At 50.8% G+C, this 21667-nt stretch overlaps 1 protein-coding gene across 8 annotated transcripts in view; it reads left to right on the forward strand.

Annotated features, from left to right (window-relative positions):
• Positions 1 to 839: 839 nt before the first annotated feature.
• Positions 840 to 21667, forward strand: part of ppfibp2b (PPFIA binding protein 2b) — a 32841-nt gene continuing 12013 nt past the window's right edge. For 2 of the 8 annotated variants that reach the window (XM_072718145.1, XM_072718146.1), the window contains exons 1-9: positions 842 to 970; positions 1354 to 1458; positions 4206 to 4312; positions 7539 to 7702; positions 14135 to 14221; positions 15029 to 15142; positions 17475 to 17609; positions 20057 to 20248; positions 20955 to 21047. In XM_072718145.1, coding sequence (XP_072574246.1) covers positions 4249 to 4312; positions 7539 to 7702; positions 14135 to 14221; positions 15029 to 15142; positions 17475 to 17609; positions 20057 to 20248; positions 20955 to 21047 — 849 coding nt within the window. In that variant the 5' untranslated portion in view covers positions 842 to 970; positions 1354 to 1458; positions 4206 to 4248. Of the gene's footprint in view, positions 971 to 1353; positions 1459 to 4205; positions 4313 to 7538; positions 7703 to 9517; positions 9777 to 11619; positions 11813 to 14134; positions 14222 to 15028; positions 15143 to 17474; positions 17610 to 20056; positions 20249 to 20954; positions 21048 to 21667 lie in introns of those variants that run through there. The other 6 variants (XM_072718147.1, XM_072718151.1, XM_072718149.1 and 3 more) reach the window with 6 other exon arrangements.

A 21667-nucleotide genomic window follows, 5' to 3' on the forward strand; every position in this document is an offset into this window, starting at 1 on the left:
GGCGTGCTGAGCATCGTGGCCACGGGGAGATCGTGGTGGCGGCAGCGACCGTGCACCGCACTTTACTCCAGGAGACGCTCTTGTGTTAGCTGCACGCTCGCTGCGGCCCCCTGAGTGTGTCTGGTGTGCGTGGGGACTGCTCAGGTGTCATTAACGCCATTGGCTTTGCTCTGAATCTCTGATTTGTAGGTGAGTGTGTGTGGAGAGGAACAGACTCGCATTTGGAAAGGAAACGGCAGTTTCTTAAGCGATTAAACGGCTCCAGAAGTTATGGCCAATTACCAAAGGCTGAGCCTCCGCCCAAAGTCCAGAGCTGCTCACATGGGTGGTCAGCAGAGCCCCCTGTCCCCCCCCCCGACCCTCCCCCGGGCTTGTTCTGGAAGCACTGCCTTGTTATCCAGTTAAACATTATCACAATTTGATGTCTCAGCCTGTCAGTTTCAGGCTGGGCTTTTGGTTTAAGGTGCTTTTTTCATTATTGTTACTGTTTTCAGTTTATACTGACAGATGAGTCCTTTCTAGCTCAGACTCAGATGCATTTCTAGTGAATTATCTCATTTTTTGTCACAATGCACAAAACTGGTGTTGGGTTACGTATGAAATAGGAAGTATTGGAGCAGAAGTCTTGTGTTACCAAACAACATTAACTTGTTTAATAACGTATAAGAGCTTCATATTGCAGACAGATCCTGGATTTAGTTTTTCATATTCCTATATTTGTTTCCAGCACTGTTTCCATTTTATGAAAAGTGCTGATGTAGTTAATTTGCTTATTTGTCTTGCATTATATAATGTATATAGAGCAACATTTTCACTCACATTTCTGCATGCAGAGGTCTTTCCTCGCCGCTGGGTCAGGGTGGTTGCGTTTGTCTGATTACCAGTTAATCTAGTAGGTAAACACAGTGCAGGCGTGCCACTCTGCACGGGAACCCCGATCATTACGCTTCCTGCACGAACGTATCTCACGGTAAATATAAGAACTGATTTCTGGATATTGGTTCAGACGTTTTTATTTTACATTTTCATTAGCCTGTTGAGCAATAGCTGGTTAAGCAATTTTCTGTTTAAATAATTTGAATTTTATTTTTTGCCTTATGAGTAAAGTAAAGGGATTTTTTTTAACAGTTATTGACAAAGTGTGCTTGCAGTGTTTGCTAGGAAGCCCTACTGCTAACGGCTGGTTTCTGGTGGCCCCGTGTTTCCACGTTTAAATTAGCCCCTGTTCTCAGAGCTTATCAAGCATTTCTACCGTGACGATGTACAGAAACCAGACACACAAAGTTGGATCTTTGTAACATCCTTCCAGCTCAGGCTGGCATGTGACTCTTGTGATGTCACTAATCGCTTTAGTGATACCGGGAGGTGCTCGCCGGAGCCTGTCCATTCACGCCGGGAGGTTCTGCTCGCAGAGGTTTGGACGGGCTCACGTTGGAGCTGCCGCTTGAGCGCACAAGTGTAAGTTTGCAAACAGCTGATATGTATCAAACCTTTTCCTGCATCCATCTGTAACCTGTTTCCGTAATAGAAACTGTAAAGAGACGCCACACGGATCCAGCAGTCAGTCAGCTTAAAGTATGACGATGATTTGTCCTACATGATGAAATGTGATCAGTAAGAATCCCAGCAGAATGAAAATGAATCGCTGTGTTGTTGTTTTTTTATATATAGTTGTGTGTTTCACATAGATTTATAAAAACACGGAGCAGGAGTAATCAGAGTGATCCCTAAAGGAGTGTTTCTGTGTAACATAAGTGCAGAGAGCCGTGTCTGTGAGCATCCGTGGCCCCTGCCCTCTGTGCGTGCCACGATTGGCTGCTTGGGGGGGCAGCCCACCCCTGCTGTGCACTGCTGGGCGATCCGGCCCAGAGACGCAGACGGACAGGCAGTGTGTCTATGAGCCGGGCTGCTCCGCATCCGACGCCCGCGTCTTTATGGGGGGGTAAGATATTCTGTGAGGAGGAACCCCAGCCACGGGGGCATCTAGGAGCCTCTGGCCAAAATGTTGCTGTTGAGGAGTTGAGGAGATGAATGCCCATGTGCTGTTATAGCTTGGATGTAAGTGCTCAGTGTAGAGCCAGTGCGGTCCATCGCTAATGGTGAAGTGAGGATGGTGATGATCTGTGATCGCCGGGCCGGTCTGCGCCTGCAGCCGCCTGTGAGCTCCTCTCGCTCCATCATCAGTGCCCTGAATTTTCCATGCTGGCTGAACTCTCTCTCTCTCACCCTGTCTCGCTTTAATCTCTCTCTCCCGCTGTTTAATTGATTCATTTCGACGCTGCTTATCGAGGCTTCTGTTTAAAAAACAGTTGAATTGAATTATAAGCTGCTTTGCAGTGGTACCTTTTGCTTGTGTTGTTCTTTCAAGCTCCCTGTGCTGTTTTTCCATGTCGCTTTAGGCTGTTCAGCTGCAGCGTTAACAGACGTGTCCGGCTGTGCAAACGCAGCCACGTGGGCCGTCCCTCAACCTCACTCTTCTCCCACATGGTGTTTTATTATTGTTGTTAATAATAATAGTGATAATAATACTCACGAATGTTGCACTTTTGCATGTATGTTAGCGAACATGCAGGCACAGCCGGGAGCAGACCCAACAGACACATGTTAAATTTTCATTTCACACCCTGTCAGATTTGTCTGTGAGTGTATAAGGTGCTAAGGCAGATTGGACCGTTTTAAGGAATTGAAGGAAATCCCCACGGGATATTTGTGGATATTCAGCTTATTCTGAAAGCCGCGTCCGTCCAGTTTTGGTTGGTTTACTGACAGCATGTGGGGGTGGTGGGTGTGTGTAGGGGGGTGTTACTACGCTGAGATCTGTGGGAACAGAGGGCAGCTAGAGGAACAGGTTGAGCCAGGCGATGGAGGAGAGTCACGCTGGGGTGTGTCCCCGCAGTCTGTCGACATGCTTTAATGACTGTACTGTAGGTGTGGCTGTGGGAACAAAGCTCTGCTGCAGTGAAGGCCTTGTGTTCCTCTGCTGTGCCAGTTTACCCTGCATTTGTCAGTGAGTTGCTCTCAGTACTGCACTGTCCTGAGTGTCATGGCCACCTCTGTTTCATACAACTCCAGCACAGGGAGGTTGGACTGTTAGCCCCCTGGCCCCACTGCGTCCCCGTCCCTCCCTCGCCCCCCCCCGCCGCGTCCCCGTCCCTCCCTCGGCCCCCTGGCCCCACCGTGTCCCCGTCCCTCCCTCCGCCCCCTGGCCCCGCTGCGTCCCCGTCCCTCCCTCGGCCCCCTGGCCCCGCCGCGTCCCCGTCCCTCCCTCGGCCCCCTGGCCCCGCCGCGTCCCCGTCCCTCCCTGGCCCCACTGCGTCCCCGTCCCTCCCTCGGCCCCCCCTGCCGTGTCCCCGTCCCTCCCTCGGCCCCCTGGCCCCACCGCGTCCCCGTCCCTCCCTCGGCCCCCTGGCCCCACCGCGTCCCCGTCCCTCCCTCGGCCCCCTGGCCCGCAACCAGCAAACAGTGTTAACTGCGAAAAGATGTTTTAAAAAAAGCCATACTTCTGTCTTGAGTTTGTCTCTTTTAATTAACTGATTTGGGGTTTGAGGTTAATTTGTTTATGCTGTAACATGACCCTTAGGTTTTCTGTTAGAGAATTACAGAATCCAGATCCATACTAGCCCAGTGGAAGCTGTTAGCAGTTAAATAGTCACCTGTCAGCAGTCAGCTGCTCTGTACTCCTCTTAGACCAACGGGAACTGAAAGTCCACACCAGCAGGTGGCAATAATGAATGCACTGAAAGCAGAGATAATGTGAATGATAAAGTGTGTGTTTGCGTGCACATGTATCATTTTTGGCAGCTACTTGTAACTATATATCTGTAACATTTGCACATATATAGGCCATTTGTTGTGTTTGAATATGTGAGGGACGTTTTGTGTACCCCTGCTAAAAGCAGCAGAAAAATCCATCTAGCCTACGACTAAAATGTCGGATTGTTTAGGGAAGAGAAAAGCCTCTTAAGGAGGGTAAGAGCCCATCCTGAAACTGCAGCATCTGCACGGAAGTGCTGAGGCAGGGACGCTCACCCCCAGGATCCGGAGGAGCTCCATCCAGCATACAGAATATTCTGTGAGGAGGAACCCCAGCCGTGGGAGCCTTCTGCTGTAAACAAATCCCTTTGGCGTCTCATCCGCTTGAGACCAGTATGATCATCGATTCCAGAAATCATCCATGTTCCCGTCCCTCCCCATGTGCTTTGCAGGACTTGGGGGGGTACCGGACCGCCAGTGCTGTAGCTGGTCGCCATGGCATCCGATGCAAGCCACGTCCTCGAAGCGGCCTTGGAGCAGATGGATGAGATCATCGCAGGTACAGCTCGTTGATCAGTGATCAGTCCTGCTGAATGAGTATTTCTCAGCACAGGCCACATTTTTGATCCCTCCCAGTGCACCTGTACCAGGTATTTGGTGTTCCTGATTGGCTGGGAGCTGGGAGGGAGCAAAAACGTGGCCTGTCTTTGGGTTCCCCAAGAACTGGGTTGAGAAGCACTCTTCTAAACACTCTTCTCTGCTGTCCCCCATCACAAAATGTCGGTAAAGTGGCTCCAGCTGTGCATGACACACACCTTTCGAACGCCTTTGGCTGGGTCACGCTCCACACCGTTCCTGAGGTGGCTGGGTCACGCTCCACACCGTTCCTGAGGTGGCTGGGTCACGCTCCACACCGTTCCTGAGGTGGCTGTGTCACGCTCCACACCGTTCCTGCGGCGGCTGGGTCACGCTCCACACCGTTCCTGAGGTGGCTGGGTCACGCTCCACACCGTTCCTGAGGTGGCTGGGTCACGCTCCACACCGTTCCTGAGGTGGCTGGGTCACGCTCCACACCGTTCCTGAGGTGGCTGGGTCACGCTCCACACCCTTCCTGAGGCCTCTGTCCCGACACCCAAGTTCCCCATTAAGCTGCTACTGCTTCCTCTCCTCCGTTTTCCCAGTCTGCTCCTGATCCGGTTTTTGCTGCCCCCCCCAGTGCTGTTTGGCTGTGCCATGCTCTGGAACCTTATCTAAACAGTGGCTGTATGGCCTGTTTTTGCAGAGCGGTACGGTACCTCTGACCCCCCTGCAGTCGCCACAATCCGCTCTATCTGCCTGACACCTCACAGCCTGCCCTGTGTATCAGTCATCGCAGGGGTATCAGGTGGCGCACTGGGCTGCACTGAATGGGGGGGAGTAGTGAGGGTAGATGGCCAGATCCCCCCCCTCCTGTGCTGGGGACCTACTAGGAAGCATAAACATTCACTGCTGCAGCAGCTGATCACATGCAGCCTGTTTTCTCAAAGCTGCATGTTAAAAATAGTTCATTTGTGCAGAAGGAAACAGCACCTTTGATACTCTTCAATGCTGTTTGTATGGTGAGGAGGCTGATGGCTGGAATGCTGGGTATGATCTGAGGATGCATGATGTGGAGATGATCTCCTGAACTCACAGTAGCGGGTGAGGGTTTACCTCAGCAGGTACGTAGATTGTGGCGGAGAGAGTGATTGAGAGAGAGAAAAACCAGCCTGTGTTGCAGATGGAGACTGAGGGAGTCTCCTTTCAGGTCACACCCACCGTAACCACATATGGAGACAGACTGCGGGTATTTTCACATTTATATACCACAGCCACAGAGGGAAATCTGAACCCCATCCATTTAATTAAATATTAAATCCCCAGTAAAGAAAGAAAACTTTGTTCTCTGAGTAAGATGTCATATAAATCCAGCAGGCAGCCCCATCGTTGCCCTGTCGGGTCGCTGTCACTGAGAGATTCATTTCTTTTCATCTGCTGCGATTAAACTGGTTTCGTAGCTCTTGCTATTTGTGAGACAGCAGAGTGGACATAGTGGCGGCATTTGTCAGATGAATGCTATTCGAAACGTTTGGGAATGGCCTTTTATGAGTGGTAAAAACAGAGTGTAATTAAAGTGTCATTATAGCAAAGTCCCTCATCCACCACAGTGGATTAGTGCTTGTCGCATTGCTCATGTGAAGCACGTCGGCAAGATTAAATTTAAGGATGGGGGCAAACCCAGACTCCCATGCAGTCCTGTGCTGTGTGAGGTGGGTTGTGTTTCACTGATTGGCTGCTCACTGACAGACTTAACTGCTTCAGTAGCTTTTTAAACAAGTGACACCTGCTGGTTGAACTTAGTAATTGCTGTTCTGATATTTGCTTTTTCCTATAACCAGTTTCATTTAGTGAAATGAGTTTTTTGAAAATGTCCTCATCCCACATTATAAAAATTTGAATTGGTATGGGGGTATTACATTAGTATTATGGTGAGGATATAACATATTTCTGAAGACACCCATGCTTAACAAGATATAACTTTTTAATTTTAAAAAGACTCTAATGTCTGTTTAGTGGCCTAATCTGTAAAGAATTAGAGTTTAGATTTTCCAGACAGATGTCGGCAGCTCTGACTTCTGGGCATGATGGAGGGATGATGGGGAGGATCTCTGAGGGAGGAGCTTCAGAGGTCACATGATCATGCTACAGCAGCGGGATCATCGGCAGCCACTAGGCCCGTGAAGGATCCGACCCTGCGATCTGTGTCCATACCCGTGAAGGATCCGACCCTGCGATCTGTGTCCATACCCGTGAAGGATCCGACACTGCGATCTGTGTCCATAGCCGTGAAGGATCCGACACTGCGATCTGTGTCCATACCACATGGCCCTTCGAAATGCATCACGAGCAGGTTGAGGCTCTGCTTCCTGGTGTGTACCCTGGGAGACGAATGTTTAGCCGGTACTAACAGGAAATGCCTCCTATGATAAAACACCAACGTCACACCTCGAGCAAATCCAGGCAAACGCTGTGTGGATTCACAGTTTGAAGTAAAACCCAATGCTTGAAAACATCATTCCCGAGGGATCCATGCCAGCAGATCCAGGCTCAGATCTGAGGGGAATTTCAGCACCTCCTCCCATGATCAAGGGTCCTACCCTTATGGTACTTGCACAAATGTGTGGGGGGGGGGGGGGGGGGAGGGTAGTTAAAACCACGTGGGCAGCAAGGACCCATCCCACTGTTTGCACTTGATCAAAAGCGGCTGGCTTGCCGTGATTCTTTGCCATGCATGTCTGATTGATGGTGCCACGCTATTGGATGGCTTTGGTCACGTGAGCTGTTTCCATAACCACTTAATGCTAATCTGGTCTTGCTTTCATGTGGGTCGTGTATTTACGGGCTGCACTGGTTTCGTGTAATAAATCCCATGAGTTAGTCTGTGAGATACAGTCCGCCTCAGAAATTCTGCATATGGACATCGAGTCAAACCTTGGTCAGTGTGCTGCTGATACGAGTCTGTACTTACTGGAGGGGCAAGAAAATACAGTGTGAGAGTTTTTTCCAGCACGCCTGTTATTTCTGGAGTGAGATTATATCATCTGCTTAAATAAGAAAGTGTGTGCGACAGACACACGTGTGCTGATGGCTTCCATGTGTTCCTGGGTTTGTTCTGGGACCCAGCAGCTGCAGTGGATCTTCTGTGACACGCAGACCGCCGTGCTCATTAGAGGCCACGCCCCCTCAGATGTCGCTCTGTGATGCAGGTTCCCAGGTGGCGGAGCGGCGCCCCCTGTTGGCGCCACAGCTGGCCGAGCAGCTCAGGCTCGCCGTGGAGACGCAGGTTGGCGTGGAGGAGAAGGACGCCATAGACGCGCAGGTAGCTGGACCCACGGTGCAGACCCTGCTGCGTTGGCTGGAGATGGGTGCGGTGAGTGGGGGGGCCCAGGGGACATTACTCATGGAGTAGCCGCTGATTGGCCAGGGGGTACGCGGTGTTCTCCGGCCATGTGAATTTGCAGGCTCACTCACTGTGAAGAGTATAATGATACGATGAGCCTGATTTAGGGTAGCCTGACATAGAGCTGCATCAGGCCCTCATGCCTGCTATTTTTCACTGGGAAGAGATGCATCATGGGCCGGGTCCTGCTTGGAGATGAGCCAGAGCTGCTGTCAAGAGGCGGGACTTAAGTGGCACTTCCCATCCTCCCGCACTCTTGCCCCAGTGGAGGAGAACAGATAGTTCAGGCTCACGTGGGACCTGGAAGATGATTGGTTGGTGATTCTGGGCAGCTGGTTCCAGCAGGGCGGCGGTGTTGCCTCTTCTGAAGGCATCTGGAACTGGTTAAGTCAGCCTAGTGTCTGAGAGAGGCCTCCATGGCGGCCCTTTGATGTCAGGCCTCTGGGCTCTGCGGCCAGGGAGTGCTCCTGCTGCTGGATGAGAGCCGCGTACCGGCCTGCGCTCCATCACGGGCGTCCGCGCTGCCAGCTGTGCTAAGCTGTAGTGCGTGGCGCTGGAGAAGCGGCTCGCTGCGGATGAGCAAGCGGAGAACAGGATCCTGCCCTGCCGTCAGGGTAAAGCTAAAGCTGCAGCTTTCAGATTTAGTCACTTGCTCCGATTTGAGTATCTCTCTGTTGACTCACTGTCCGTCTGAGTGTTTGAGATTTCTAGATGTCTATTTGGGCCGAGGGACCAATAGTCTGTGCCGCAGTGACCGTTTTGCTACTTTTTTGAGAAGCTAAGGGTAGCGTCTGCAAATGTCTCCCTACAAACAGTCATCTAGAACAAGCGGCTGTGACTGTGACACCATGAGACCATGCTCCACACAGAGAAGGTCTCACCAGGTCCTCTTCAGAAAAAGGTGAAGCAGGTCTTCACACAAAAGTGGATGCGAAGTCCATCTGGTGATAGCCATAAGTGGACCATGACCATCTCCTGTTGAGTTATTGACCAGCTACAAGCTGGGGGAGGGCTCTCCTTCCTTCCTGGAGGGTCTCGGTCGTAGTCAGAGGTTGTTGGATCTTCAGAAAGCTTCTAAAGCAGCATGGTAACAGTATCTGTCCCATCAGTTCATTTCCAGGCTTCCTATGACAAAAGTGTATAAGAACCAACAAATGGCCCTTTTTGTGGCAAGAACCATCAGCCCCCCCGCCCCCCATTGGTATGTAAATGTAAAAAGCCCCCCAACCCCACCCCCCTGCTGATCTGTTTCTGCTCTGCAGTTATATTTGTCTGGTGTTATCTGCAAGATCCCCCCACCCCCCACCCCCACTCACTCTCATGTGATCCAAACAGGAAATGGCTGAGAGTCATGAAAGCCCTGAATTGGGGGGGGGGGGCGGTAAGTACAGAGGCTGCCTGATGAGACGCCCCGAGGCCGCGGAGTTCTCAGGGCGATCCCGGGAGCCCACAGGTGTCAGCAGCGACGCCATGTAACCTCTCGCCGTGGTCACCCCTCTCGGGGTGGGGGCATGGGGGGTCTTATGGCTCTGAAAGGAGAAACAGGGCCTAATGAATCCCAGCCAGAGCTCTAACTAAAAGCAGCAGTGCAGCCCCTTCCCCGGATTCTGTGACTGCCTGCGACTGGCGTGCCCTGTTTGCATTACTGCCTCCTTCAATGCAGCAGCAGTCAGACATGCGTTAAGAGGACTGAGTTAACAGGAGCCAGTCTTTGAGGAGGAGGAGGAGGAGGGAAGGAGGGTGGGAGAAAGAGGGAGGGAGAGAGAGAGGGCAGGGGAGCCAGAGCCGGCAGCTGGGCTGAGCTGCACTCCGAGGCAGCGGGTCGGAGTTGCAGCTTGGAGCTCTGCGCTCCACACCACATGCTTAGCGGCCCGTGCCGTCGCAGGAAGTGGGCGTGAGCGGTGGAGTCTCGGGGTCGCCGCACTCCGTCCTCCAACTGTAGCCGCTGGGAAGCAGAGCTCGACTTGGGGAGACTTGGGCACAATGGCCCAGCGGCATGGAGGGCCACATTGATTTTTACAAGCATTTCACTTGGCTTAAAAAGGTATGTGGGTCTGCAAACTTTCTTACTGCCTCATCGCTTCCTTCACTGGGTCCTGAACTACAAAACAGTACTGGAACTCCATCACGGGAGAGGGGGAAGGGGCTCTGATCACGCATAGAGTCCCCGTTTAACATAAACCATGGGTCTGTTTACTAACCATGAGATAAACAGAGGCATCTGGTAGAGAAATGCTGGATGAATGGATGGATTTTATTAATTGCATACCAGCCTTTGGATTGCATGTGCAGTTTCAAGCTGGTTTTTGAAGTGTAGTTTAATGATGTGGAGCTTCCGCGCTGAGGTTCTGTTCTGCTCTCTGTGCCTGAGCACCAGTGTTGGGGAATAACGAGTTACTTGTAACGGCGTTACGTAATTTAATTACAAAAAAAATGCAATTGTAATCCGTTACAGTTACTAGAGAAAAAAAGTGTAATTAAATTAGTTACTTATGGAAATATTCATGATTACATCATAAGATTGTATGCAAAACCTTGCTAATATCTTTAATACCAGTATTTTTATTGCTTTTGAGTTTAGAAAAAAAGTCAGAATTTTGACATTAAAGTCAGAAGTCTGACATTAAAGTCAGAATTCAAATAATATTTTCATGGTGGCCCTAATCCTCTTCCATAGACAAGGAAAGTAATGCATTCCATTGCTGGAAATATTAAAAAACAATTCTGATATATTACGGAAAAAGGCACAAATTTAACTGTGCAATGCAGTGCGTGTTTACCGGCTGTAAAGATGTTGTCGAGACCTAAACAGTCCATGTCCAACCTAAGGAAACATCTAGAGGTAGGTGCAGCTTACTGTAACTGCAAACAGTCATAATACACAAGGCAGGGAAGACATGCCTACCTTCAGCGTGCCACACCAACAGTTGAGAATATTCATTCATAATTTAGAAAAGTAATCAAAAAGTAATCGAATGTAATTAGTTACATTACTTTCATTTAGTAATTGAAATAGTTACACTACTATTACATTTTAAATGGAGTAACTTGTAATTGTAACGAATTACATTTCCAAAGTAATCTTCCCAACACTGCTGAGCTCCAGTCAGGAAGCGGTTTGGCGGTGAAGGCAGAAGCCGCTGGAGTGGCTGGGCAGCCAGGCGGGAAATGAGAGTAAGAGGACGGGACAGGTGCTGGACTGCTTCACGCAAAGCCCAGCCTCTCATGAACAACTACAGCATCTTCTCATCCCCAGATGAAGTCTAACGCCTGACCGCAGCAGGGGTTAATGTGAAGTGAGGAGATGCAGGCGGCTAGTTTTTACAGCCGCTGCTGTCCTTTGACTGACTCATAACCATGACATAAGACAAATGTAACTATTCAGGTCTTGAATATAGTTTTTCTCCTTCTAAGTCCGTGTAAACCACTAAAAGTCTTCGGAAATCTCATGGCCAGTGGGTCTGCTGGACATCAGCCTCTGTGGCAGCTGTTAGTTTGCCTCATCGTGCCCGAGCAGAGACCTGGAAATTTCATTTATTCCTTTAAACAAGAGGCTTATTTTAATAGTGGAGGTTTTCAGGCATAATGCCTGGCGGTGTGCTGTGTATTAGTAATATCGTGACTCTGGAGACCTTCATTACATTCCATCCTAATTCCAGTACTTAAAACCTGCAGTCAATGCCCTTTGGCTGGACTGTATGCTGAAACCATGGCAACGGTAATGGTTAGGGTTAAGTGACCGCTTACCCTGAAGACTTGCTGGGACCAGGTTCCGTTAAGGTCTTAAGTGCCATCACAGCCCCGAATTTAGTACGATGTTAATGTGCTGCTAAAGCCCTTGCAGTGAGAGAGTGCCCCCCCCAACCCCCCTACAGCAATCGAGATCCCCCCAGGCAGCTCAGGTCACTCTTTTTAACGGTGACTGTCACATATGACACCCCGGGAAATCTGCTCACAGTTTGAGTGCTGCTGTGGTTGTGATTAAGACAGCCCATGATCCTTGTGAACTACAGGTCCCCTTTACCCAATCAGTGGGCTGGAGAAAGTTCCAGATCTCTGCACGTTCATCTCTGCGAGTTTGTAAGTGTCATTTGTTTCTGCATTTCATTTTTATAGATCTGGACCCACCTTACGAATCTGGCCGCTAATCGCACTTGATTAGATGTGTGTGTCTCTCTTTCTGTGTGTCTCTGTCTGTCTCTCTGTGTCTGTCTGTCTGTTTCTCTCTGTATGTGTGTGTTTCTGTCTGCGTATGTCTGTCACCATGTCCCTCTGTCTGTGTCTGTCAGTCTGTCCCTTCGTCCGTGTCCGTCTGTATCTCTCTGTATGCATGTGTTTCTCTGTCTACGTATGTCTCTCTCTGTTTCTCTGTCTGCGTATGTCTCTCTCTGTTTCTCTGTCTGCGTATGTCTCTCTGTGTGTTTCTCTGTCTGCGTATGTCTCTCTCTGTGTTTCTCTGTCTGCGTATGTCTCTCTCTGTGTTTCTCTGTCTGCGTATGTCTCTCTCTGTTTCTCTGTCTGCGTATGTCTCTCTCTGTGTTTCTCTGTCTGCGTATGTCTCTCTCTGTTTCTCTGTCTGCGTATGTCTCTCTGTGTGTTTCTCTGTCTGCGTATGTCTCTTTCTGTGTTTCTCTGTCTGCGTATGTCTCTCTCTGTTTCTCTGTCTGCGTATGTCTCTCTGTGTGTTTCTCTGTCTGCGTATGTCTCTCTCTGTGTTTCACTGTCTGCGTATGTCTCTCTCTGTGTTTCACTGTCTGCGTATGTCTCTCTCTGTGTTTCTCTGTCTGCGTATGTCTCTCTCTGTGTTTCTCTGTCTGCGTGTCTTTTTGTCTGTGTCCCTATGTATGCATTTCTCTGTCTGCTTATGTCTGTCTCCATGTCTCTCTGTCTGGGTCTCTTTGTACGCCTGCGTTTCTGTCTGAATATATCTGTCTGCGTGTCTTTGTCTCTGCGTCTGCCTTTTAACTTCCTGCAGAATACCTTCCCTGCACTGTTAGCTGTACTTTTTGGGAACACTTTGCATGACTTGATGTAATTAATTTCTGTCCTTAGTGGTGTTAGTAGAGTTGCCACTCATCCTGTATATATAAAAAAACCTGTACAAGACGGGATTGATCCCCAAAGTGCTCGTGAATGAGGCCCCCCCTCCCCACTCTGTGAATGTTATCATGGGAGACCCCCCCTGGGCGCCAGGGGTAGCAGCCTGTATTTTTTTGGATTGACAGTGGCAGCCCTACGTGTTAGGCATGTCTTTAACCGATAAAAATGTCTTAATGTTTCACCCTTAAATAGATATAAACCTGTAATATTATAACTGTAATATTATAACTAAATCCATTTGGACATATTATGCTTACAGTCATCTGACAATAAAAACAAACAAACACATTTAGTAACTTGAGCTGTATGCTTCAGCATCTGACTAAAATTTGTTTATGAAGATGGAAATTCAAAAGATGTGTATTTATGTAAAACTGAATTTTAATCCCAACGTTTCAGTTTAACAGTTCACTTTCACCATCTCTTTTAAAAATTTCCCTTTACCGTTTCGCAGGCCATTGATTTGTTAGAGCTGCCTGTTAAGGTGGACTAACCCTTTTCAGTAAATACAGGTAGCATGTACAGCCTGCAACATCCTCAAAGGGTCCTATTGGCTTTTACTTACAAAAAATGACGTTTCCCATCAAAGCTCCCAAAAGTCCAGAAATGTCGGGTCTTTTTCTCTAACAAGAAGGCTGGACTCCTGGCTCCAGATGTCTAGAGTGAACCATAAAATGTCCCTCTCTACGGGGGATTATATCTTTGGTGTCCATAACAGCGTTATGATGATATGATTTCCTACAAGGACATGATTACAGTATCTTCAATGTGCAAAGAGCTGATTTTTATTTGTGTTTTTTAGCTAAAAAGCTTCACATGATAAACTTAGAGGTGCATTGCCCATTTCATGCTGATACAGGTTATTTTTGGATTAAGGCAGAAAATTAATGTGTCTGGTATGACTGCTGTTTCACTTACGGTCCCTATAGTGACGTATCTGGTGTGACTGCTGTTTTGCTTATGGTTCTAATAGTGATGTGTCTGGTATGACTGCCGTTTCGCTGACGGTCCCTATAGTGATGTGTTCAGTATAACTGCTGTTTCACTTATGGTCCCTATAGTGATGTGTCTGGTATGACTGCCGTTTAGTGCTCTTCCTGTGCTATAAAACATGTAAATAATCCCCCAGGTGACCTGTGCTCGTGAGCTAACACTAACATCACTACAGACTCCTTTCCAGGCCTTCGCTGCTCTGTCTGGCTCCCTCCTGTCCTTAGTGACCTCATGTCCCCAGAGAGGCTGGCTTCTGTCCACTTTGCTCTCTCTATGCTGATTGGCTCTCCTCCTGTTACCTCCTCACAGGGAAACGTTCAAACCCCGGTGAGCAATGAGGGCTACCAAGAACGTCTGTCACGCTTAGAGGGGGACAAGGAGTCCCTTGTCTTGCAGGTGAGCTGGTATCTACCCCCAGGGACATGCTGCGGTGCCATTCGGCTCCTGGGGGGGCTGGGTAGGGGTGGTGGGGGCAAGTGTCTGTCCTCCTTTAATGGTGTTGATCACTTTAGTTAACAGCGAGCAGTAACACTGCAGGGTCCCATGATGCCTTGCCCGATATAGCCAGGTGATGCGTATCCCAGCCGTCTCGCAGTCATGCTTTTTTACTGCCTGCGGCATTCCCGGCATTCCTACCTGCCACAGCTATAATTACTGTATGAAGCTGGTGTGTTAGGCTGCACTCGGCCAGGGTGCCGTTCCTGTTTGTTTGTGTGACGTGTGACAGGTCCAGTTTCACAAGGTGTCAGGTACAGTGTGGTAGGGCATGGCTGTAGGTCGTGTGTGTGTGTGTGTGTGTGTGTGTGTGTGTGTGTGTGTGTTTTGGGTTGCGTGCTGCGTCGGGGCGGTTTGTCCAGCACCTTTTAAAATCGTGTCCTGGCTTGTTGGACTTGGCCCGTCTTCAGGCCGCTTTCCCAGAGACGGTGGCACATTCCCTGCTCCTAGGACCTGGCCAATCGGTTGCATTTCACCCTCACTAAACAGTTTTGCTTTGCCCCAAGCCCTGCCTGCCTTCCACAAGGTTAAACTTTTACGCGACCGTGGTAGAGTCCTGCTCCCATCCGCTTCCTGGTATTGTGACGCGTTTTGAGGGAAGGGCCCTGGGCACAGTGTGTCAGAGGGGCGTGCCCCTGGAGTTTGTACCTTCCCCAGGTGGGGGCGGAGTGTCACGCACTGACGGAGCGTGTGTTTCTGGCCTGGCAGGTCAGTGTGCTCACAGATCAGGTGGAGGCGCAGGGAGAGAAGATCAGGGACCTGGAGAGTAACCTGGAGGAGCACCAGCACAAGCTCGACTCCACTGAGGAGATGCTGCAGCAGGTAGGGACCTGAACGCCGGAGCCACCACCACCCCACCCGGAGTCTATGCTGCGTGATGTCATGGCGTTTGGATGTGGGCACAACTGGGCAAGTGTGTCTGTAGCTGTACTCTCATAACACATACAATTCCCGCACACTTGGCGGGCACTACCAGAGGAAACCACCACAAACCAACTCTCACTTCCGCACACTCAGCTCTGACTCTGACTGTGACTCCCACACACTCGACTCTGACTCTGACTCTGACTCCTGCACACACAGCTCTGATGCTGACCCTGATACCGTCACTGACTTACAGCTGGTTTCACTTTGCCATCTCCACCCACAGAGGGTTTGATTTCGCTGTGAATGTTGTTGAGAGTTTGGCAGCTGTTTCTTTTCCGGGGCACGTCACACTCTGGCATTCGCATGTGGAAAGTGTGCTTCTGTCACCTCCGCTTGTGGAGTGTACCCGTTTTCCACTGTCCGTTCTGATACAGCGACCTACACACAAACACGAGCCGCATTCTCGGGAGGGGGGAGGTAGTCACTCTGCTTAATCTGATTAAGTTCAGCTCGTGGCCACATCCAAAGGGCAGGTTACACAACACAGCAGGACAGCGGGTGACCTGATGCCATGTGACCACAGGTCACATGACGCTGGGTCACAGTGCTTTTGTTGTTTTTTTTTTTCCTTCGTGAAACGCTGAGGCCCAGATCTAACGCTGTTTCATGCTGTCTTTGCCCTGGATATTTTCATGTGTTTTTACATCAGTTTTCAAGTAATTTTAGTTCTGATTTCTGTGGATAAAACTGGCAGGGGTGCTGTGAGCGAAACACATACTGTAGACTTAGGAAGTAATTGTGCTTATAAATCCTCATAAATCTGTAGTAACCACACAACACAGTATCGTAAAGCTCTGTCTGGCGTTCCTGTGGGAAGTGAGTGTGCAGAGTGATGTTAAGGGGTGAATGAGGCCATTCAGCTTTGAGGTTCCTGTCAGCTGACAGACTAAGTCCCACATGCTGGACCCTTTAAATTCTGTGCTCAGGCCCGGTGCTTTGGCCTCAACATTTCCACCTGTGATGAAACCCAAGCGTGTGCAGGATTGCCCCGCCCCGGCGGGCAGGAGAACGCATCACTATGCTGCTCTCCCTGGGGGACTGGAGGTACTTCAGCTGCCCATCTCACTTTTAGGGCTGCTTTCATGGGCTTCCTGTGTCCCAGCATGCCTTGCTGCCTGGAGTTTTGTTTATTGTTTTCAGCATTATAATTTGCATGAAGTAGCCGGGGGGGCAGCATTCAGCCTTTCCGGCCTGGTGAGAATCTGGCCTCTGTCACACCTTTAATTGTTCTGGGCACACCTTGCATTCAGATTCAGGGATTTCCGGCTCGGAAGGCAAAGCACAGTACAGAGTGGCAAAGCCGCGTAAAGTGCGGCAGCCAAAGGCCGCCGTGCCATGGGAGAGTGGCGGCTCGGGGCCCTGAAATGTGAGAGCGTCACGGTACACAGCAGCCGAGTGAGCCAGAGCGCTACAGCACCTCCCAGAGCCCGACGAGACGGAACGGCAGCCACTCAGCACCCGCTTTCAAGCTCTCTTTCTAGCTGCTCGGGTCCCTTCATGCGAGGACCCGCCTCGGGCCACAGTTTAGCCGTCTCGCGTCTTGCCTGTCTGAAGTGTCGGTGGGTCCCGTCCAAAGTGAAACCATGATCCGTAACCATGCCAACGGTCTGCTGTAACTCACACGGTGTAATTATGAGTTTTCCACATTTTCCCTGCAGCTCTCATTTTGCTGCCGACCTGCACACAGAACTTTCCGTTTGCGTTTTTTTTTTCCAAAAGCTGGGATACCATGGCTTCGCAACGCACATTTTTTGTTTCTGTGAGTCTTCACGCAGCAGTCGGTATCATCACGGTTACGGACGGCACATCTCTGCGCTACTGCTCCTTTGATGGTTATCACCATAACCTCTGACAGGCCCATGGTTTGTAAACAAACAAGCAAAAAGAAGAGAAAGCCCCCGTTTGGTCTGAAGAACAAGGGTTTCACTCTCCAGTCTTGTTTTCCTCAGAAAACACAAGCTGAATCCTGCCTGCCGCTCATGTGCTCGCTGCCGACAGAGCAAATAAAAATAGAGTGCATAGCAGGATATATTTAGGAGAAGTAGATCCTCACTAAACTTTGGTTTAGGGGCTGCTACTGTTGCTGGAACGGAACGGCATCTCGAGCTTCTTATGTATCCGTGTGTCTGTCCCTGTGTCTGTCCCCGTGCGTCCCTGTGTCTGTCCCCGTGCGTCCCTGTGTCTGTCCCCGTGCGTCCCTGTGTCTGTCCCCGTGCGCCCCCCACAGGAACTCCTGAGACGAACTTCGCTGGAGACACAGAAATTGGATCTTATGGATGAGGTTTCCTACCTGAAGCTGAAGCTGGTGGGCATGGAGGAGCAGCAACAGGGCAATAGAGAGGACAAGCAGCAGAAAGCAGAGGTACGCGGTGAAGAGCGGGCCTGGGACGGGGGTGGGGGTCCGCGTCCTTACAGCCACAGCGGTGACTTACCCCGACAGCTGCCAGAAGCTGAACCGCCACAGATAGGAGACTCGGTACTTAGTGTGGATGGAAAAGGTTTGTTGGTTGGGTGTCATTAGACACTCAAATACTGACAGGACGGTTCTGCTAGACTGGGCTCCATGATGGTGGGAGAGCAGTTTACCACATCAAATGTGGGAACAGGTTTACAGGCCAAATAACTTTAGCGTCCTGTACAAACACAGCGTTGCCTAACAAAAGAGACTCGTGAAATATACTTTGGGGGGGGGGGTGCTGGGTAAATGTTCAGGGGAGTTTGCAGAGCTTGTGTTTATCTATTTAGGGTCAGTGTGGTGTTTCTGTAGGCCGGGGGGTAAGTGGGGGGCAAATGATCACGTCGTACGTAGATCAAACAGACCCCACAGGACTTTTTCAGATAACAGATAATACCCCCCTTCCCCAGTGAGACCCCCCGTAAACACCCGGCTCTCTGTACTGACACCCTGAGTGAACCCCCCCCCATGACTAAGAGCACTTTGTTTCATAATAGGCTTTCGGGCGGCGGGGGGTTTTCAGTGCTTCAAAAGATGCGTGCAAATATTTGGATGCATTTTTTCTGTGTTTTACAGTTCAAATGTTGAATAGTTTAAAGAGGGAGAGGTTTTAGCTGCGCAGCTGGGAATTTCTTTGCGACTTTGGTCCATTTGTCGAGTGAGGACAGGTTAGAAAAACAAGCCAGAAGTGGAACAGTCACTGGGAAACACTATGGCCAGCTGCCAGGGGGGTGGTATCGCTGCCTTACACCTTTCAGGGAGGCAGTTTATAGCTCTGGGCTGATCACCTCGCTCTTCAAAGGGCGACACGAGGAGCCCCGTCCACCTCAATGAGACCATTGTGCTGACTTAGAAATGCGTCCTTAGCAGCTGCTCTGGTGACTCTCCCCATCTCTCTGTTTCTCCCTCTCCCTCTTCACTCTCTCTCTCTATCTCTCTCTCCGTCTCCCCATCTCTCTGTTTCTCCCTCTCCCTCTTCACTCTCTCTCTCTATCTCTCTCTCCGTCTCCCCATCTCTCTGTTTCTCCCTCTCCCTCTTCACTCTCTCTCTCTATCTCTCTCTCCGTCTCCCCATCTCTCTGTTTCTCCCTCTCTCTCTCTTCCCTTTCTCCCTTCTCTCTCCCTCTCTGTCTCTCCCTCTCTCTGTCTCTCCCTCTTCCCCTTCGCTCTTTCTCCCTTCTCTCTCTCTCTCTGTCTTTCCCTGTCTCTCCCTCATTCTCTCTCCATCTTCTCCTTCTCCCTCTCCCCCATCTCTCCCCCGTATCTCGCCCACTCTCCCTCTCCCCCATCTCTCCCCCCTATCTCGCCCACTCTCCCTCTCCCCCATCTCTCCCCCTATCTCGCCCACTCTCCCTCTCCTCCCCGTGTTGTTTTCTGAAGTCCCCTTTGACCTTATCTCTGCCTCACTGAATGTGTGGCTGTCATATGACCCCAGCATGAGCTGCTGTCTTATTTACACAGCCGTCACTTACTGCCGTGGACACCAGAGAGACTCTTTAGGGTCTGATAGCGAAGGTGGACGCAGGCTGACCTCAGCAAGACGTCGTGCAGCGCTGGTGGGCCTGAGAGTGTTTCACATGATGTCTGGGAGTCAGGTTTTGTCCTCCTGCCCCTGCGAGGGGGAGGGGCGGGGGGGGGGGGGATGATGTCTCCACACAGCTAGCAGCTCTATGATTCGCTGAGGCGTTAATGTTCCTGTTTGTCTGTGTGTTGAGTCAACAAGCAGCTGGCATGACCTGTCCTGGGATGTGGAATGGCAGACGTGCTCTTTGGGCTCAGGGATGCTTTCACTGAGGGTGTCTCCCCAGCCTGGATCCCCCCCGACGTGGATGGGAATCAGTGCCTGTCATTGACAGACGGGCCACAGGAATTGACTCATGAAGCTTCCTTTGGTCACATGGTCCAAGTGTTAACATCTGGAGAGGAAGCTTCTGCTCTCTTGCTAAAACCGACAATCAGTGCCATTTCGAAAACACGAATACGGACAGGAAAGAGGCTGCATGACCGCCAGGCGCCATGGTCTCCTTCCAGAAGGCGCTGGGCTCTGTCAGCCGTTCTGTTTCTTTTTTCTGTCACGCTCGGGATGAGTGTAACCACTCTGCCCCCCCCCCCCCCCCCAGGAGAGTGTGTTGGGCAAACGAACACCCCCATACCTGGCAGACTGTAGCCAGTCCTTAAACATCCTGTCGTACGGAGCAGGAAAGGGCACAGTGCTGCCTAGAGCGCCCCCCCTGCTCACACGCCCGCCCACCCGCCCCCATCAGGTACTCTGTGGCTCCACTCCTGCCCCGTGGCTCTCCTCTCATGCACTCGCCTCTCTGTTTGTGTTTCCCTCTCTCCCCTCCTCCTCCCAGTGTGTAGTCAATCTGATTAGCGAGCTCCAGGAGCAGATGTGTAAGTTTCAGCAGGAGATCAGTACCAGAATCCAGGAGAAGCAGGCCCTGGAGGGCCAGGCTGGCCGTAGCGCCGAGGGGCCCCACGCGTGGCCGGTCCAAGGCCCGTGCAGCGCACCTGCTGAGGACCCCAGTCAAAATAAGGGCGAGAACGTATGCTCCCCGTCCTGCACGGCCGCCGCGGGCGCTAACACTAACCGCTGGCCCCTAGGGGGCCCTGTGGGGGTGCCGTCGTGTGGCTCTGTGGGTCACTAATCCCGCGTGGTCATCACTCTCGGTGCCATGGCTCTGCATAGAGTGTCTGCATGGGTGCTTCTTCTGGGTTTGTGTCATTTTCCTCTTCCTCCTCCAAGCTGGATTTTACTGGTCCGTCACTTATCATCGGACACCAGTTCAAGCATCCAAATTTCGAGCCTGTGCCGTGTGTGTGTGTCAGTCGTTAACAGACACGGCCGTCGGCAGCTGCCACTCCAGGGCACAGGCCCACACCCGTAACCGCGGCGGCGGCCATATTGGTTCGGGCTCTGAAGTGGCCGCACTGCTGGAAAACGGTGTCCATGAGAATTTCACAAACTGTCTTTGCCTTCCTGTTTTCCCATCTTCCTCTAGTAAAAATAAACCTTGTACTGGTAGCCATGTGTAAAAATACTGTTTTATCATGGTAAGTGGTAGGATCATTTTTAATTGCATTTTGGGGAAATGAACGTGATAAAACGGTGTGATGATGTAGTTCCCTACAAAAAGAGCTGAAGTGTCCCCTTTCTCATTTGCATGCATCCTGCAGCAGAGTTAACCATCATCTCGGGGACATTATCAAAGCGGCGATGCTGATTCTCATTCGTGTCTCTGACATGGACAGGGCCTCCTGCAGGAGCTCAGACACCTGAAGAGTAAAGTGGATGAGCTGGAAGGGGAGAAATGCCAGTATGAGAGGAAACTGAAGTCCACCAAGGTAAAGAGGGCACCGGGCGGGCGCTCATCTGTTCAGCCGCCATCGTGACCCTCAAACCCTGCTGCCCTAACCAGCCATATTGCAGTGTCTCTGTCTGTCATATAGACACTTGGCTTGATGATCTGATTGTTGAGGCTTTTGTGTTTTGATTTTGGGCATGTCTTGGGGGGGCGCACCATTTAGATTCTCCTTTTAACTGCGATAAAATGGCGGTTTGCTTTTTACACTTTGTGACCATGAGCTGCTCCGCTGAGTGTGAGGCTTTTGTCCGAGGCTGCAGGACGGAACACAGCGTCGCTTCTAGGCCTGTCATCGCCTGAGCTGACTGGCTGGCTGTAAGCCCCCTGAGGGCATCACAACCTCAGCAGGGCAGCCTGATGGGCTGCTGGCACCCCCTACTGGTCTTGCGGCCTTAATGCAGACGGTCTAGCGTCTCTCTGGTCAGGAGCCCTCCTTCTCCTGACAACCCCCTGCCCTCTCTCCCTCCGAAAAACATTCCCGTTTCCCAACCAAACAGCACCTTCCATATGTACGGTCACTAGGGTTGGCCTGGGGTGACCATCTGTGGTGGTATGAACACCCTGGGCCTCACTTCTAGTTCCACACCCCGTGCTCCTGCC

Source organism: Paramormyrops kingsleyae, chromosome 11, assembly GCF_048594095.1.
Source record: "Paramormyrops kingsleyae isolate MSU_618 chromosome 11, PKINGS_0.4, whole genome shotgun sequence".
Classification (NCBI taxonomy): Eukaryota; Metazoa; Chordata; class Actinopteri; order Osteoglossiformes; family Mormyridae; genus Paramormyrops; species Paramormyrops kingsleyae.